The sequence below is a fragment of the Hemitrygon akajei genome, chromosome 3 (genome assembly GCF_048418815.1).
Source record: "Hemitrygon akajei chromosome 3, sHemAka1.3, whole genome shotgun sequence".
Lineage (NCBI taxonomy): Eukaryota > Metazoa > Chordata > Chondrichthyes > Myliobatiformes > Dasyatidae > Hemitrygon > Hemitrygon akajei.
Genome location: NC_133126.1, coordinates 83087199 through 83107119, shown reverse-complemented (window position 1 = coordinate 83107119; position 19921 = coordinate 83087199). Strand labels below are relative to the sequence as shown.

At 43.1% G+C, this 19921-nt stretch overlaps 1 protein-coding gene across 6 annotated transcripts in view; it reads right to left on the bottom strand.

Annotated features, from left to right (window-relative positions):
* The window catches only part of pcnx1 (pecanex 1), a 243376-nt gene that overhangs the window by 164262 nt on the left and 59193 nt on the right, over nucleotides 1–19921 (bottom strand). The window contains exons 1-2 of one of the 6 annotated variants that reach the window (XM_073040247.1): nucleotides 11374–11690; nucleotides 7193–7274 (exon numbers count right to left, since the gene is read on the bottom strand). The exons of 4 other annotated variants lie outside the window; for them this stretch is intronic. In XM_073040247.1, the coding sequence (XP_072896348.1) occupies nucleotides 7193–7274; nucleotides 11374–11653 (362 nt within the window). In that variant the 5' untranslated portion in view covers nucleotides 11654–11690. Of the gene's footprint in view, nucleotides 1–7192; nucleotides 7275–11373; nucleotides 11691–19921 lie in introns of those variants that run through there. One more of the 6 variants, XM_073040249.1, reaches the window with a different exon arrangement.

Below are 19921 nucleotides of genomic sequence, written 5' to 3'. Positions count from 1 at the left end.
ATTTCCACAAAAAAGACATTGTTGAACTGCATCCCACCCTACAGGATGTTGTTTGATGTGGACCCATCACCCAAATTGTCTTTCCTCACCATGTAATTGAACTTGTTGACAATTCTTAAGTATCTTTGCCACAATTCCCTTTGATTAGTTTTTCGCACCATTGCCACAATACTGAACTATCCCTTACAGAATGGGAGGAGTAAACTCCAGCAAACAGCCATTAGGCCTTCAGAATCTGTGGCATTTGATATGAAAAGCAAGCTATTTAACTACACTCTTTAACCATGCCCGGTGCCTTTTGACTCTTATATAAATTACTTACACCTGTACAGTTGCTTTTTCAGTCACAAAATATCAAGAGCAATAAGACATCAACACATCTATCAGGTTGGCAGTCACAGGCAAGCCTCTTCTTTGCCATGCCCTGTCCAAACAGAACACTGCATCTCTGAAAATCATCTCTGAAGATCATGGGCGCAACATTTTGATGCAATTATGCAGAAAGTATGCTAGTGGCTATATTTCATTAGGCGTTTGGGGAGACTTATTACATCACCAAAGACGCTAGCAAGTTTCTACAGATGCAACATGGAGAACATTCTAACTGGTTGCATCACTGTCTGATATGAGGAGCCACTGCTTAGAATCAGAAAAAGCTGCAGAAGTTTACAAACTCCACCAACTCCATCATGGGCACTAGCCTCCCCAGCACTGACAACAACTTCAAAACGCAATGCCTCAAAAAGGAAGCATCCATCATTAAGGACCCACAGCACCATCAGAGGAGATACAGGAGCCTGAAGGCACACACTCAATGTTTTAAAAGACACCTTCTTCCTTTCCACCATCCGTTTTCTGAATGGACAGCAAACCAACCCATGAGTGCCACCTCACTATTTTTGCTCTTTTTACATTACTTAATTTAATATTTTTGATATATTTCATATTGTAATTTATAGTATTTTTATGCATTGCACTGTACGACTGCTGCAAAATAAATTTCATGGCATATGTCAGTGATATGCAACCTGATTCTGATTCTGAATGCAAGTGCACAGATATCTCAAAATACAATGCACTGCAATCTTCATCTTCGAGGCAATTTATTTGTGAGAGGCCACAATGGTCATGGCATATCTTAACACCAGTTTATTCAAGCAATCACTTGGCCTTTATTCCACTTCCATGAAGTCACTGAATTTTAACCAACCACTCCTCAACCCCTGAACGCCTTCTGCACAACTCTTCACCTATGAATCCCAATCCACAAATTCTATCTCTTTTCCTGATATCCCCACTTCCTAAATCTTTTTCTAATTGAAAAGCCTTGTCCATCTCCCGAGAGTAGTGTTGGCCTCAGCTGTTAACTAGAGTCACTAAGCCACTTTGCCATCACCAATAAGACAGATGAACAGGAGAGGAAAAACATCTCATAGGAACACATCTCAACCTATGACACAGGATTTAAGGAGAAAAGGAGAATGACATGTTGGAAAATTACAATACAGATGGCTTTTGAGGAGCACGACCCCTCTGTAATGTGGGGGTTGTTCATACTGTGCATCACTCCTCTTTTGTTACACCATCTGTTCAATATCCAGTAATGCACAAGCACAAATTTCCTCCAGCTTATAGTAACATGATTGAATCTACCACTGCAGATGCCTTTCTTATATTTTGTCCCCTGACCTCTGTGGATAAGCATGTACCCTCCGCTTCGCCCAAAGGTCAGTTCATGGGAACATACCTATGCTACTATTGATATAACTCACTTGTAACTCCATAAGATTGTCTGTTCCATTCCAGCCTCAGAAAAACAAGTGGTTAAATAGTGTAGCCTGCTTTTGTTAGCTTTGGATTTGACCTCCTTAATTTGAATGGCCCCCGTCCAAGGATTCCTCCAAATTTACAAAGATAATATATTTTTAACAACGGAACTTGAAACATGTGCAACAAGTTTTTGTCCTGAAAATCTTGTGAAGAAGCTTCAAGTAAATACGTACTTGATTTAAAAGCTGAACATGCAGAGGACCTGACCCATTCACAACAGCTGAATGGGTCTATGCATAGACTTGATGGTGGGAATATTGCTATGGGAAAGGACATGACCATTCATATGGGGAAGATCCATTCAGGAAATTAATAAGCTCTAAACAAGTATTGCAGAGCCTATGCGCGGACAGTGGATGCAACATCCTGAAAAAAGAATTCATCCACACTCCAAAGCATCTTCTGGCCCTCTGCAACAATTCAGTGAATTCCAGAGAGGTCTTGAGCCACCTCAGAACAGGTTGAACAGAAGTGAAAGCAAGACATTATTAATTCCAAGGGACTGCATATAAAAGAGGAGGCAGCGAGAGAACAATGAGTGGCTTTACAAGATCTTGTTGGTGGCACTTCAGTACTTTGAAACATTTCCCACAGGTCATACATGTATGAAGGAGAATGGGAATCCTTTCCATCACTTTCCATTCGACAGACAGATGTAATTATCTCATTCAAAGACATTTTGTTTTAAAGGTAGCATCACCAGTATATCTCCTCTTCCCAGCTGAAGGAGAAGAGACCAAGACTTGGTAATACAGCAAGGATTTTGTTTGCTATAGCGTTACTCTGGTGGAGCAGACTTGATGGGCTGAATGGCTTAATTCTGCTCCGATGTCTTATGGTCTTAATTCACTGAATCAGCAAGACTGGCTGGTGGCTGCTCTTCTCAAACGTGCTCACTTCCCCATCACAGCTGCTGCTGTGATGTGCTCTTACACACTGTTTTCATTGTTTCTGACTTAGAAACATTTCTCAGGAACTGATCTCTGTCATAACTTGGGGACTGCCCGTATGACAGTCTTACATCGATGTATCAACCTCTTGCAACAGCAATACTTGGTACATTCCATTCTCTGAATCTTTTATGTAAAAGACAGAATGTTTTCGGTCCTAAATTTTTATTTTGTCTTAGAATAATAATCAACAAATTAAGAACTGTACAGTATTGATATTATCAATTTGGTACACTGAACAAGGACTGAGCTGAGCCTTTTGAAGGGTAATTCAATCAGCTCCCTCCACTTAAATTTCTTTGCTCCTTCAAATATACACACCTAATTTTCTTTAGAAAATTTCTATTGAATCTACATCCAAAATCTAGTACTTCTCCAGATCCTAACTGCGTGAAGCTGACTACCTTCATGTTGCCTCACTTTCTTTTACCAATAAACTTAAAAAGTGGCCTTAAAAAAGTACTAGTACCCTAGCCTAATCGCAGGACAATTTACAATGAACGATTAACCTACCAACTGGTATGTCTTTGGACTGTAGTAGGCAACCCACATCGTCTAACTCCTTACAGACAGTGGCGGGAATTGAACCTGGTTCGCTGGTATTACTTGGCATTGTGCTAACCACGTCACTACCAGGGGTTGCTGGGCAGCACAGCTCCAAGAGCCAGAAGGGTCTATTCCGCACTGTATCTCGATAAATATATAGAAGTTTTTGATTTCAATAAATTATGGATTATAACACATCTCTCAACTTTCCCAGAAACCTTCCTTCACTTGCAAACATTTGATTATAGACTCTTTCAATTGTTTGTTGTGACTTCTGTAATATCAAGAAGGCTTCAGCAAAACACCTACCTTGATTCTCCATTCTAACAGAAACAGAAGTCAAAATTTGTATTTCCTCAAACTCAGCAACTTTATACTCAATCCACAGTCTCTTGCTTTAGCATCATTCCTACGACATGCAATTTCAAAGCACACAACCCCAAATATATGATATTTTGTATGCATGTAACCCCACCTTTGTATTATACATACACATACTGGCATCAAGTCCATTAGTCTATTAACTCTACGTACTTTTATATTTTTCTACACATTCAAAGAAATTGTAATTACTTGTTTTATGCTAGTTCTATTTCCTGGCAAAAAATTACATGTGACTTTTTTCATCAATGCCCTTACAACCTCCTTCGATCATCTGGCACACAAATAACTACAAATGCAAGAAAAAGTTTGTGAACCCCTTCTAATTACTGCATTATAAGTAAATTGTCCTGTTTTCTGCATTAATTACTCATAAAATGTGGTCTGATCTTCATCTAAATCACAATAATAGATAAACACAATCTGCCTAAACTATTAACACAAAAGCAATTCTACTTCTTCTCGTCAATACTGAGTACACCATTCAAACAATCACAGTTTTGGTTCAAAGAGGTATGTGAATCTCTGGGGTAATGCCTCCTATAAAACCTGTTTGGAGTCAGGTGTTCCAAACAATGAATGCTGAAGGAGGTGAAAAGGGCACCAATGGTAACAGCAAAAGACCTGCAGAAAACTCTGGAACTTGCTAAAGTCTCTGTTCATGTGTCCACTATAAGAAAAACACTGAACAAGTATAGTGTTGTTGGAAGGACACCACAAAGGAAACCACTGCTCTCCAAATAAAACATTGCTGCACAGCAGAAGTTTCCAAAAGACGACCTGGATGTTCCACAATGCTTCTGGGACAATGTTCTGTAGACAGATAAGACAAAAATTGGAAGTTTTGGCAGAAATGCACACCGCTATGTTTAGAGGGAAAAGGGCACTGCAAACCAACACGTTCAGTTCGATGTCACCAACACTGAGCCCTTAAGGCAACCAGAACCTTAGTCATCTCGGAGGCAAGTACAATGGTGTTTCCACAGATTGAACAGCCACAAGGCTGAAGGACTGGATGGCATCCGAGGGCAGATACTCAGAGTGTGCATGGCACAGCTGGCGGGTGTGCTTACAGATGTTTTTAATCTCTCCCTCTCCCAGTGTAGAGTGCCCTCCTGCTTCAAAACACTTACCACTATTCAGGACATTTACAGCGACAGGTGTGTATAAAGGGTCCAAAGGATCATTGGGGACCCAAGTCACCCTAACCACAAACTGTTCCAGCTGCTACCATCCGGGAAACTGTACCGCAGCATAAAAGCCAGGACCAAAAGGCTCCGGGACAGCTTCTTCCACCAGGTCATCAGACTGATTTATTCACACTGATACAATTGTATTTCTAAGCTATATTGCCTGTTCTGTTGTATATCTTACTGTACATACTATTTATTACAAATTACTATAATTTGCACATTGCACATTCAGACAGAGATGTAATGTAAAGATTTTTACTCCTTACGTATGTGAAAGATGTAAGAAATAAAGTCATTTCACTTCATCCCAACTGTGAAGTATGGTGCAAGGAACATTGTAATTTGGGGCTGCTTTGTTGCCTTGGGGCCTGGACAGCTTGCAATCATTGAGGGAATAATGAATTCAAAATTGTATCAAGACATTTTACATGAAAATGTCAGGGTAGCAGTCCATCACCTGAAGATTAATAGAAGTTGGATGATGCAACAAGACAATGATCCAAAACGCAAGAGTAATCAACAACAGAAAGAAGAACATTAGCATTTTGAAATGGCCAAGTCAGAGTCCAGATATTAACCCAATTCAGTTGCTGTGGTATGACCTGACGAAGGCTATTCATACAATGTATCCCAGAAATATTGACGAACTGAAACAGTTTTGTATGGAGGAATGGTCTAAAATTCCTCCTTGCCATTAAGTGTTTGGTGGAGCTTATTGCTGCTAAAGGAAGTTCTACCAGTTATTAAATACAAGAGTTCGCATACTTTTTTCCAGCCTAGACTGTGAATGAGTCCAATAAAAACATGAAAAGTACAATTGTTTGTGTGTTATTAATTTAGACATAGTGCTTGTCTATTATTGTGACTTAGATGAAGATCAGTCCACATTTTATGAGTAACTAATACAGAAAACCAGGTCATTGCAAAGGGTTCACAAACTTTTTTTTGCAACCGTATAAGCAATGACTTACAGGCACTGATTTCAACTGAGTTATTTCAATTTTAACTGTTCTTATTTTAATCCACCATTCTTCCAAATTCTCTGCCCCTTAACATCAAATTGCTTCCCAAAGAAATCAAAAGGGAATACTTTCTATAAACACAACATTACCCTTACTTTGCTGCAGGGAAAAAATATGCAACTATTTCCTGTCATTTAGAGATAGCTTCAATCTTCAACTTCAGGAAAACTAGCCATATATTTTTTAATTCTATCCTGATTCTTTGCTTTAATCCCCATTGTCCTATTTATACATTTGATATAATGGCAGACTCCAATTATTTCACAGCAACTTATAACATATTCCCTCTCACATACTCATCAACTTTTCTCTGAAATTCCTATATTCATTTTGAAACTAACTAGAGTGCCTGAGAGTGTTGTGGAACAAAGAAAATTAAAATAGGCTATATTTTTCTCAAAATAATGTTTCAGAGAACATTCCAATTTTTTAATGGTTTAATTAATTTACATTGTAATGCTAAACATTCTGTAGAATAACTGAGTATTTCTCTATAAATGTGTAATAATGACATGTAATAATAGCTTTTAACTTTTTCAATATGAATGTCATTAGATATTCATTTTGATGGTTACTGCATGCTTAAGTACAGGAAAAACCTAACTATTACAGGCAAATAATTTCTTTTGTAACACAGCCCATGTACAATTTACATACCTAGCAGCATTTTTGATAAATGCAGCTTTGTTCTGAAATGGCCATAGGTACAAACTCTTAACTTGGCAAGATGCCACAATCAGTATGTTCTCTTTTATGCACAGAAGTATTACAATTGTTAGTATTGTTCAATGAGAAGGAAGCAATTCTCCAATAGTCATGGGAATGAGTTGACTATGAACGCTAAAATACTCAAAGTCACCAAGCTGTCCCCAAATAACCAAACAGCATCTTCCACTGCCAAAATATTGTTCCACCTTAAATACTTTGGAAAAAAACCCAGCGATTTCAAGAAAGAAATCTAATCTGGATTCTGATGCACCAAGGAACCTTAACTACCTTGCATGCTAATATAACAAATGGGAACTGTATTATCAGGGAGATAGTGCAACACTGAAATCCTCATAATGAACATGTCAAATGATACGCTTAAGCCTCTGGTTAAAGCCTGAACCTTGAGTGTCTAACATAGCAAGATACTGCCACTGAATTAAGGCCAACCCCTGTGATACAATTGTGGAACAATGAGCAGAGGTTGAAGGGTGGGATTAGGGAGAATTCAGGGACAGCCGTGGGAATGATAGGACAAGTTACCATGGGCCATTTCACACACCTCCTTATGCCCAGGTTGACAGCATTGGTAGAGGCCTGGCAGCTTGTCCTCTTGGCTGGTGAAGGTTCATGGCAGGGGAAATCTGTGCAGGGAAAAGGGGAGAAAATCACATTACAAAAGACAGCTGATCAAGCTTTTCCTGGTGTATTTGAAACCTTTGATTTCTCTCTCTCCCTATGTGTGTATGTATGTATATATGTATGTGTGTGTATGTATACATATATGAGTCAGAGAGAATCTGCCACAGCCATAGGTCATCCAAAAGTTCTCAAATAAGTCTGAAAACAAGGAAAACTGCCAATTTTTGCACAGCAATATAATGAGGGATAGGCATTGGACAGGACATCAGGGAATTCCCCTGCTCTTCAAACAGTGCCAAGTAATCTTTTGCATCCACTGGAACAACACACTAGGTTTAATGTCTTGTTTTAAAAAGAATGCATCCAAAATTGTAGCATCGCCCCAATCACTGAAGTGGTAAGTGGCATGCTTAATTCTTTAGAATGGAAATGAAATGGTTTTACCTGCAAAAGTAATTGGTATCTGCAAGATCTAAGGTTCTACTTTGACAATCTGCAAAACCTTACATTTGAAGTAGGCAACTACTGCCTTATTACTGAAACAGCAAAGAATGTTACCCTTCTACAGACTTTCATTTGAAATGCAAGGCACAATAACAGATACCGTACTTATTCTATCTCTAATGGCTGGAATATAAAATGAGTTATGACAATTGTCATCCCGCTCCAATGCACGAGATTACCAGCCATAATCTTTTAGATGTTTAAATAATTGAAAGAACAAAATCATATTAGAAAACTAAGACAATCTTTAGTCTATATTCTAATCTGATATTTAAAAAGCGTTATTTATTCTCAAGTTCAATGGCAACCATTTTCAATAAGAAATATTCTTAAGATTTCACTGTGAACCAGGGAAGAGGTTACCGGTTTACACAGGTTGCTCAAGCTGTGTGTTACACTCAGCATCTGGACAACAACTCTATTTTGCTAAAATTACATTAATAATCCAAAAAAACAAATTGCCAAAATCTATTCATTGATGTAGGTTTACTCTAGGTAAATTGCTCCTCAGCTCTTTTCTTTACCAATGGTCCTCTAAGCAGATTCATGGAAACCATGCCAGAACAGGAAAATGCCCTTAATTTTCCTTAACATCCTGTAGGACCACAGTTCAGTAATTACCCTTAGCACATCAGATAATTAATGAAATACAGCAGCAGTTATATTTTTAACTGTAGGATCTATTACAGCTCTAATCTGCTGTTCCACCATGATGCACACAAGAATAATCCAGCACCTAAGAAGACACAATACAGTTTACCAAAAAGTAAAAAAAGAAACTGTGTTATACATAATGATAATCACAACAATAAATATGCATATGTAATTCAGGTGGCAGAGGAGTATTTAAACAGAATGTATGTCTTAATTTGTACTCAGAACAGTAATCAAATTTTTCTTACTCAAACTCAAATGCAACTCACAGCAAAACATTTTTAATACACTTTTAAAGTCTATAGTATATTTTCCAAAAATAACCCTTGGTAGAAAATTTTCTGTATTTTCTGTATTCATAGTATTTCAAATTCTACTGTCCCTCATTGATCACATCAAGAATCCTCTCCTATAGATGGGTAAAACCCAGAAAACAAAACTTGCTGTGTTTATACAACAAAACAGTTTTATATCTGAAATACTTCAAATCTAATTCAACTAAATGACAATAGCTCATTGCATCAGTTGCTCTCAACAATACACTTTCAATGCAATTTTTTTCCTCCATTCACATAATCTGCCATTTCTTTACGGTTGTACAAAAGGAATGGCGTGTATGTAACAAGTACATGCAGTTTTAAGCAAAGGTTTGTGAATACTAACAATTTCCTCTTTTCTTCTTTAATTACTAATAAAATATGGTATGATCTTCATCCTAGTCACAACGATATACAAACACAATATGCCTAAGCTAATAACACACCAACAATTATACTTTTCATGTCTTTATTGAACACATTGTTTAATTATTCACAGTCCAGGCAAGAAAAAATATGTGAACCTTTGCACTTAATAACTGGTAGAACCTCTTTTAGCACAGCAATAACCTCCACTAAACGTTTCCTATCGCTACTGATCAGACTTGCACAATGGCAAGGAGGAACTTTGGACCATCCCCCTCGTACAAAACTGTTTCAGTTCATCAATACTTCTGGGATACCTTGCGTGAACAGCCCTCTTCAAGTCATGCCACAACATCTCAATTGGGTTAAGGTCTGGGCTCAGAATTGGCCATTCCAAAATACTAATTTTCTTCTTTTTAAACCATCCTGTTGTTGATTTACTCTCGTGTTACAGATCATTGTCTTGTTGCATCATCCAGCTTCCATTAAGCTTCTGGTGTTGCACCACTATCCTGACATTCTCCTGTAAAATGACTTGATACAATTTTGAATTCATTACTTCCTCAATGACTGCAAGCTCTTCAGGCTCCGAAGCAGCAAAACAGCCTCAAACCACGATGCTCTTTCCACCATGCTTGACAGCTGGGATGAGGTTTTGGTGTTGGGTATCCAGTGCCCCTTCTTCTCCAAACATAGCACTGTGCACTTCTGCCTAAAAGTTTGACTGTTTTCTCATCTGTCCACAGAACATTGTCCCTGAAGCTTGATGGACTTTTGCAAACCTGAGACATGCAGCAATGTGTTTTTTGGAGAGCAGTGGTTTCCTCCGTGGTGTCCTTCATGAACATCATTCTTGTTCAGTGTTTTTCTTATAGTTGACACATTAATACAGACTTCAAGTTCTAGAGATTTCTTCAGGTCTTTGGCTGTTAACCTTGGGTTCTTTTTCACCTCTTTCAGCATTGCATGCGGTGCTCTTGGTGTGATCTTTGCAGGATGCCCCCATCTAGGGAGAGTAGCAACAATACTGAATTTCCTCTGTATTTTTGACAACTTAACTGAAAAGTTAAGACCAATTTGACAAAAATATGGTGTCCAGTTAATTGCAAAATGTGAAGACACAATTAGAAAAAGGCTAAGCAAAGTTAGTACCTGGAAGACCTAAAGAACTATGTCAGGGAGTTGTGTACTCCATACCTCTGTCACCATGCCAAAAAGCATACATTGGTGAAACTGGAAAGCCATTGAAAACCAGGAAAGGAGAAGATAAGAGTGCCTAAAAAACTTGAAAGCAGAATAAATTGGGATCACTGAACACTAGCTATCATGCTCATTTGATGATGCCAACATCCTTGGGAAGGAAGAAAATACTTAAAAGAGAAAGATTTAAAGAATCACCAAAGATGGAGCATGAGGGGATCTAAAAGTAGGATTTAAAAGTGTGGAGATAGCTCCAGTCCAGGACCACACATTCCTAACGAGTGGTTGGCCTAAAGAAAAAGTGACCAATCAGAACAAAGCCAATTCAAACTAAGCAATCAGGAAAAGTTAAATTCAGATCCAGCTAATCAGGATCAAGGATTAAGCCCCGGCTAGGCCCTGCTCACTCAAGAAGGTATATAAGGAGGTGTCTCTAGGGTGGTGTCATTAGACTAACTTGTGGCTGAGGAAGATGGAATGCTGCAATCAGTATTTGTAAGTATGTGACTGTTAAAGCCAAAGGACAGTATGGATAGAGAAGAAGTACAATTGTTTGTGTTGTAGCGATGTACTACATACAGAGCTAGAGACAACGACACGCAGTCAGTAAGTCGTTTCGAGACTAGTTTATTCAAACTTCGTGGCGCTGGCATTTAATCCCTAGCGCCCGCCCCCTCCGGGCGGAAATAACCTCAGAGGTGCATTACCAAAGTCTCCCCTCGCATGCTGGCTATTTGTGAGCCGGTTTGCCTGTGCAGAAAGTGGGTCGCCACATAACCCACCCCCACCCCCCCAGAACCAGCGATACACCCCCCAATGTCCACAGTCTGGATCAGCCTCTGTTTGGGAGGTCTGCCTCTGCGCCGCAGTACCTGAACCTCGACCGGCTGCGCCAACTCCACATGGGCTGGTTTGAGTCGGTCCACCATGAAAACCACCTCTTTCCCCCCAATGTCCAGAACGTACGTGGACCCATTGTTGTTGATCACCTTGAACAGCCCCTCGTACGGCCGCTGTAGTGGTGCCCGGTGTCCGCCCCTTCATACAAACACAAACTTACAGTTCTGCAGGTCTTTGGGTACATGGGTCGGGGTCCGTCCGTGCTGTGAAGTCGGTACGGGGGCCAGGTTGCCGAGCCTTTCGCGTAGTCTGTCCAGGACTGTTGCGGGTTCTTCCTCTTGCCCCCTTGGGGCTGGTATGAACTCTCCCGGGACGGCCAGGGGTGCGCCGTACACCAACTCGGCCGACGAGGCGTGCAGATCCTCTTTGGGCGCTGTGCGAATTCCAAGCAGGACCCAGGGAAGCTCGTCCACCCAGTTAGGTCCTCTCAGGCGGGCCATGAGAGCCGACTTCAAGTGATGGTGGAAGCGTTCCACTAGTCCGTTCGACTGTGGGTGGTAGGCAGTAGTGTGGTGTAGCTGCGTTCCCGACAGGCTGGCCACAGCTGACCACAGGCTGGAGGTGAACTGGGCGCCTCTGTCGGAGGTAATGTCGGCCGGTACCCCGAAGCGTGCTACCCAGGTTGCAATCAGTGCTCGGGCGTAGGAATCGGCAGATGTGTTGGTGAGCGGGACTGCCTCTGGCCACCTCGTGAACCGGTCTACCATAGTTAGGAGGTACCGCGCTCCTCGGAACACTGGTAAGGGGCCCACGATATCCACATGAATGTGGTCAAACCTCCGGTGGGTGGGTTCGAACTGCTGCGGCGGGGCTTTAGTGTGCCGCTGCACCTTGGCTGTTTGGCACTCCGCGCACGTTCTGGCCCATTCACTGACCTGCTTGCAAAGTCCGTGCCATGCGAACTTGCTGGAGACCAGCCGGACGGTTGTCCTGATAGCTGGGTGCGCCAAACCGTGTATGGAGTCGAAAACTCGCCGCCTCCAGGCTGCAGGGACGATGGGGCGAGGTTGGCCAGTAGCCACGTCGCACAGGAGGGTCCTCTCACCTGGGCCTACGAGAAAGTCCTGCAGCTGCAAATCCGAGACTGCGGTCCTGTAGCTGGGCATCTCGTCGTCTGCCTGCTGTGCCTCCGCCAGTGCTGCATAGTCCACCCCTAGGGACAGGACCTGGACAGCTGGTCTGGAGAGTGCGTCTGCCACAACGTTGTCCTTTCCCGAGACATGCTGGATGTCCGTCGTGTACTTGGATATGTAGGACAGATGTCGCTGCTGGTGAGCCGACCAGGGATCGGACACCTTCGTGAAAGCGTAGGTCAACGGTTTGTGGTCCGTGAACGCTGTGAATGGCCTGCCTTCTAAGAAGTACCTGAAATGCCGGATTGCTAGATACAGTGCCAACAGCTCCCAGTCGAAAGCAGTGTACTTGAGTTCGGGTGGTCATAGGTGCCTGCTGAAGAACGCCAGGGGTTGCCAGCGCCACTCCATGAGTTGCTCCAGCACCCCACCGACTGCTGTGTCGGATGCATCCACCGTGAGTGCGGTCGGAACGTCCGTTCTGGGGTGCACCAGCATCGCGGCATCTGCCAAGGCTTCCTTGGCTTTAACAAAAGCGGCCGCGGCCTCCTCGTCCCAAGTAATGTCCTTGCCTTTACCCGACATCAGGGTGTACAAAGGGTGCATGATACGGGCTGCTGAGGGGAGGAAACGGTGGTAGAAGTTCACCATACCAACGAACTCCTGTAGGCCTTTGAACGTGTTGGGCCGGGGAAAGTGGCGGAACGCATCTACCTTGGCGGGCAGAGGTGTTGCCCCATCTTTGGTAATCCTGTGGCCCAGGAGGTCGATGGTATCGAGACTGAACTGGCATTTGGCCGGGTTGATCGTGAGGCCAAAATCACTCAGGTGGGAGTAGAGCTGGCGGAGGTGGGACAGATGCTCCTGACGACTACTGCTGGCTATAAGGATGTCGTCCAAGTAGATGAACGCAAAGTCCAGGTCACGTCCCACCACGTCCATTAGCCGCTGGAACGTCTGTGCGGCATTCTTCAGGCCGAATGACATTCGGAGGAACTCGAATAGGCTGAACTGGGTGATAAGTGCTGTTTTGGGGATGTCTTCAGGGTGCACCGGGATTTGATGGTATCCCTGGACGAGGTCTACTTTGGAAAATATTCTTGCCCCGTGCAGGTTTGCTACAAAGTCCTGTATGTGAGGCACGGGGTAGTGGTCTGGAGTGGTAGCCTCGTTCAGTCTGTGGTAGTCGCCGCATGGTCTCCAACCCCCAGCTGCTTTGGGCACCATGTGCAGGGGGGAGGCCCATGGGCTGTTAGGTCTCCGTATGATCCCCAATTCCTCCATCCTCTTGAATTCCTCCTTCGCCAGGCAGAGCTTTTCCAGGGGGAGCCTTCATGCGCGGGCGTGGAGGGGTGGTCCCTTGGTCGGGATGTGGTGCTGAACCCCGTGTCTGGGCACGGCTGCCGTGAACTGCGGTGCCAGAATCGATGGAAAGGATTCTGGTGAGTTCGTTGTCCGACAGTGTGATGGAGTCCAGGTGTGGGGCCGGCAACTTGGCTTCACCCAGGGAGAACATCTGGAAAGTCTTGGCATGTACCAGTCTTTTCCCTTGCAAGTCGATCAGCAGGCTGTGAGCTTGCACGAAGTCCGCCCCCAGGAGTGGTTGGGCTACGGCGGCCAGTGTGAAGTCCCACGTGAACTGGCTGGCGCCGAACTGCAGCTGCACTGTGCGGGTGCCGTAGGTCTGTATCGTGCTGCCGTTTGTGGCCCTCAGGGTGGGTCTTGGCTTCCTGTTGCGGGTGTCGTACCCCGTCGGGGGCAAGACGCTGATTTCTGCTCCGGTGTCAACCAAGAAGCGGAGTCCCGACTGTTTGTCCCAGACGTACAAGAGGCTGTCCTGGTGGACAGCCGCCATAGTCATTAGCGGCAGCTGGCCCTGGCCCTTGCAGGGCGGGCAACAACGACGGGCTTCTGTGCCCCACCGCTGATGGTAGAAACACCACTGTTCACTGGCCTCCTCACTCCTGCCTCTGTGTTGTGTGCACCCCCCTGCCGGGCCTGGTCTGGTCTGCTGTTGGGCGCGTGGCCTGGTAATCTGACCGACGGACGCCACGCTCTCCCTCTTGGCTTTCCACAGCACGTCTGCCCGGGCCGCCACCTTCCGGGGGTTGTTGAAATCTGCGTCGGCCAGCAGCAGATGTATGTCCTCGGGCAGTTGCTCTAGGAACGCTTGCTCGAACATGAGGCAGGGCTTGTATCCGTCAGCCAGGGCCAGCATCTCGTTCATCAATGCTGACGGCAGTCTGTCTCCCAAACCGTCCAGGTGAAGCAGGCGGGCACCCCGCTCATGCTGCGAGAGGCCAAAGGTCCCAATGAGCAGCACTTTGAATGCTTCATATTTGCCTTCTTCCGGGGGCAACTGTATGAAATCCGCAACCTGGGCAGCCGTCTCCTGGTCAAGGGCACTCACCATGTGGTAGTAATACGTGGAATCAGAGGATATCTGCCGAATCTGGAACTGGGCTTCTGCTTGGCTAAACCACACGCGTGGTGTCGTACCACGTGGTCGCAGCGTCCAGAAAGTCGAGACTAGTTTTTCAAACTTCGCGGTGATGGCATTTAATCCCTAGCGCCCACCCTCTCCGGGCGGAAATGACATCAGAGGTGCATTACCAAAGTCTCCCCCCGCGCGCTGGCTATTTATGAGCCGGTTCGCCTGCGCAGAAAGTGGGTCGCCACAGTGTGTTATTAGTTTATGCAGAATGTGTTTGTCTATTAATGTGACTTAACTGAAGATCAGACCACATTATATGAGCAATCAAAGCAGAAAAGCAGATAATTGTGAAGGATTCACAAACCTTTTCTTCCAAATGTATAAAATACAAGGGCTGACTGGGGGTCTATATCAAATTGTTGGTATTTATTTTTATTGAACTGAGTGACTATGTGGCTGGTGAAAAATAACCAGCCCCTCTTGATTCTGATCATCATTCTTTGACTTCTGAGAGACACAGGTCTTAACTTTATGTGTAAATTAATCATGTTCTGCTCTTTGTGTAGCTAAGAGCTATGTGCAGCAGCAAATAACAAAAAGATTGATTGAGGGGAAGATAGATTATGAAAGTAAATTGGCGAAAAACATAAAAGCAGATAGTAAGAGTTTTTATAGTTACATAAAAAGAAAAAGGGTGGCTAAAGTAAATGTTGGTCCCCTAGAAGATGAGACCGGGAAATTAATGGTAGGGGACATGGAGATGGCGGAAACGCTGAACAAATATTTTGTATCAATTTTTACAGTAGAGGACACTCAAAATATCCCAACACTGGATAAACAGGGGGCTCTAGGAGGAGAGAAGCTAACTACGATTCAAATCACCAAGGAAATGGTACTTGATAAATTAATGGGACTGAAGGTGGATAAATCCCCTGAACCAGATGGCTTGCATCCTAGGGTCTTAAGGGAAGTGGCGGTCGGGATTGTGGATGCATTAGTGATAATTTTTCAAAACTCGCTGGACTTGGCAATGGTCCCGGCAGATTGGAAAAATGCTAATGTAACTCCTTTATTTAAAAAGGGCAATAGACAGAAGGCTGGGAATTATAGGCCAGTTAGCCTAACATCTGTGGTTGGCAAAATGTTGGAATCGATAATTAAGGAAACAGTAACAGGGCATTTGGATAAACATAGCTTAATAGGACAAAGTCAGCATGGCTTTACAAAAGGGAAGTCATGTTTGACAAATTTGTTGGAGTTCTTTGAGGACATAACATATAGGGTAGATAAAGGGGAACCAGTGGATGTGGTGTATTTGGACTTCCAAAAGGCATTTGACAAGGTGCCACACCAAAGATTATTACTTAAAGTAAAAAATCATGGGATTGGGGATAATATTCTGGCATGGGTGGAGGATTGGCTTTCTAACAGAAAACAGAGAGTTGGGATAAATGGTTTATTCTCAGACTGGCAGTTGGTGACTAGTGGTGTTCCGCAGGGGTCGGTGTTGGGACCCCAACTCTTTACAATCTATATTAATGATTTGGAGAAAGGGACTAAGTGCAACATATCGAAGTTTGCTGATGACACAAAGATGGGAGGGAGTGTAATGAGTGCGGAGGACATTGAAACCCTGCAGGGGGACATAGGTAGGCTGAGTGATTGGGCAGACATTTGGCAGATGAAATATAATACTGACAAGTGTGAAGTCCTGTACTTTGGCAGGAAAAATAATAGAGCAAGTTATTATCTAAATGGAGAAAAACTGGAAAGTGCTTCTGTGCAAAGGGATCTGGGGGTCCTGGTGCAGGAAACACAAAAAGTTAGTATGCAAGTGCAGCAGGTGGTCAAGAAGGCCAATGGAATGCTGGCTTTTATTGCTAGGGGGATGGAGTATAAGAACAGGGAGGTCTTACTGCAGTTGTACCGGGTATTGGTGAGACCACACCTGGAGTACTGCGTGCAGTTCTGGTGTCCATATTTAAGAAAGGACATACTGGCTCTAGAGGCAGTGCAGAGAAGGTTCACTAGGTTAATTCCGGGGATGGGTGGGTTGATGTATGATGAGAGGTTGAGTAGATTGGGACTCTACTCATTGGAGTTCCAAAGAATGAGAGGCGGTCTTATTGAAATATATAAGATTGTAAAGGGGCTTGATCGGGTGGATGCGGGGAGAATGTTCCCAATGATGGGTGAAACTAGGACTAGGGGGCATAATCTTAAAATAAGGGGACGCCGTTCCAGGACTGAGATGCGGAGAAATTTCTTCACTCAGAGGGTAGTGGGGCTGTGGAATTTACTGCCCCAGAGAGCTGTGGAAGCTACTACACTCAATAAATTCAAAACGGAGATAGACATTTTCCTGGATAAAAATGGCATTAGGGGATACGGTGAGCGAGCAGGTAAGTGGACATGAGGCTAGGTTTAGATCAGCCATGTGATCTCCTGGACCAGTTTTCGATAGCCTGGATGGGTCGGAGTGGAATTTTCCAGATTTTTTCTCCTCAATTGGCAACTCGGTTTTTTTTCCCCGGATGATCACATGGGTTTGGGCGGGATGAATAATAAAATAAAATGGGCGGCATGGTGCCCTGTTGGTTGGCACTGTTACCTTGTGGGATTCGGTGAAAACTAGAGTTAAGATTGGATCAGCCATGATCTTGTTGAATGGCAGAGCAGGCTTGAGGGGCCGATTGGCCTACTTCTGCTCCTATCTCTTATATTCTTATGTTCTTATACCTTTTCAGGATCTACTACAACCTCATGCAAGTTTAATTGTTCATCCCAAGACCTCAACTTCCACTGCTGAGAATGATCAAAAACAGGTTCACCATCAAGATTCTCTTCAATTTGCATACATTACTGACTAGTTCTTCCTCTTCCCTTGATTTAAGTGTTTTTCTACAATCTAATGTTACAATCGTCTTCTGATTCATGCAGAAGATCAGAAGAGAAAGGAGCAGAATTAGGTCATTTGGCCCATCAAGTCTGCTTTGCCATTCCATCATGGCTGATTTATTATTCTTCTCAACCCCATTCTTCTGCCTTCTCCCTGTAAACTTAGACACTGATGAATGAAGAGCCTTTCAATCTCCACTTTAAATCTACACAATGGCTTGGCCTCCACAGCTCTCCATGGCTATGAATTACACAAGTTCCCCACATTCTAGCTAAAGAAATACCACTTCATCTGTTCCAAAAAACTCTCTCTATTCTAATCTGTGCTCTCTAGTCCTAGTCTCATGCACTATAGGAAACATCCTCTATTATCCACTGTATCTAGGCCTTTCAATCATTACTGGACAAATTTTTTCAGAAGTGTTGTCTCCTCAGAATTTTTTTGTTTATAATAGACCACTTGAACCTGGGCACAAATAAAATTTCAGACCACTTGTATCATGTTGGAAACTAATTTTTATTGAATATGTGTTTAATTACACAAGGGTACTGACTGTTTCACAATAGTTCAAAAAAGCTAAAATGTTTTGTTGCTGACTTTCATTTTTACTCAGTGTCTGAGGCCCCTTGCATAAGTGTCCAACACTAAGCAGTCAGCTTTAATGGATTCTGTTGCCCTGATACCATTTCTCCATGACTGCATGGTGAAACTCTTCAGCATGCTTGTCACTGACAGCACCAAGATTTGCAGATAAGTCTAAATGGGAATGCAAAAAATGAGTCTTTAGTGACATGTTGCACTTCACTGTTTTGTATGCTTAAAGTATGTCAACCAGCTGCATGTAGTTTGGTGCACTGTAGTTGCCAAGAAATCTTTCAACTACAATCTTGAATGCCTACCTCTGGTCCTACTAGAAGTTCTTTGAATTGCCTGTTATTGATGATCTGTTTTATTTGCAGACTAACAAAAACGCCTGTCTTAATCTTGAAATCAGTTATTCTGGGAAAAATCTATCTCAAAAATCCTTCAAAGAAATTTATCACCTATTTAAAACCTGTCCTGCCATCCACACTGCCTAAGGCTATGCCCAGATATGCCTCCAAAAGATGGAAATCATTTTAGCTTACATTGGGGGAACATTTTAATTGATTAGAATTATGCATTGAAATAACATAGGTGATTTCAAAAATAAGCTACATGATGGGGAAATTTCATGGTGATTTTCATGATCACAACACAATCCATGATGTACACCCAAAAGTATTCAGGAAGCAAAATCTGTCCAGTGTATTCACCAGGTTTCAATATGATTTTCCCCCTCATTCTTAATTCTAGTGAGTACAGGCCCAGAGGTATCAAACACTTCTCATATGTTAACCTTGATCAGTCCCAAGATCAATCTCGTGAACCTCTTCTGAACCAACACCAGCAGATCTTTTTTCAGATAAGGTGGGCAAAGCTCTCACAGATAAAGTGGGGTCTGACCAATGCTTCAAAGCCTCAGCATCACATCCTTGCTCTTGAACTCTAGACCTCTTGAAATGAATGCTAACATTGCATTTGCCTTCCTCACCACCAACTCAACTTACAAGTTAACCTTTGGGGAAATCCTGCACAAGGATTCTCAAGTCCCTTTGCACCTCTGATTTTTGTTTAAATTTTCTCCCTATTTAGAAAAGTCTATGCCTTTACTTTCTACCAAAATGCATGACTGCACAATTATCTACACTGTATTCCATCTACTACTTTGCTCATTCTCCCAATCTAAGTCCTGCAGACTCCCAGCTCCCTCACACTACTTCTCCTCCACCCATCTGTGCAAACACGGCCAATAAGCCATCAATTCTGTCCCCCAAATCGTTGACATATAATGTGAAAAGAAACAGTCCCAAGGCAGAGTCCTGCAGAACACCACTAGACAGTGGCATCCAACCAGAACAGGCCCCAATTATTCCCACTCATTGTCTCCTGCTCATCAGCCAATCTTCTATCCACGATAGTATCTTTCCTATAATACCATGTTAAGTAGCCTCATGTACGGCATCTTGTCAAAAGCTTTCTGAAAATCCAAGCAAACAACATCTACTGATTCACCCTTGTCTAACCTGCCTTTTGTTTCCTCAAAGAATTCCATCAGATTTGTCAGGCAAGATTTCCCCTTGAGGAAGCCATGCTGACTTTGGCCTACATTACCATCCTTAATCATAGACTTCAACATCTTTCCAACCACTTCAGTCAAGCTAAGTGGCTTACAACAGGGGTCACCAACCTTTTTGCACTGCGGACCAGTTTAATATTGACA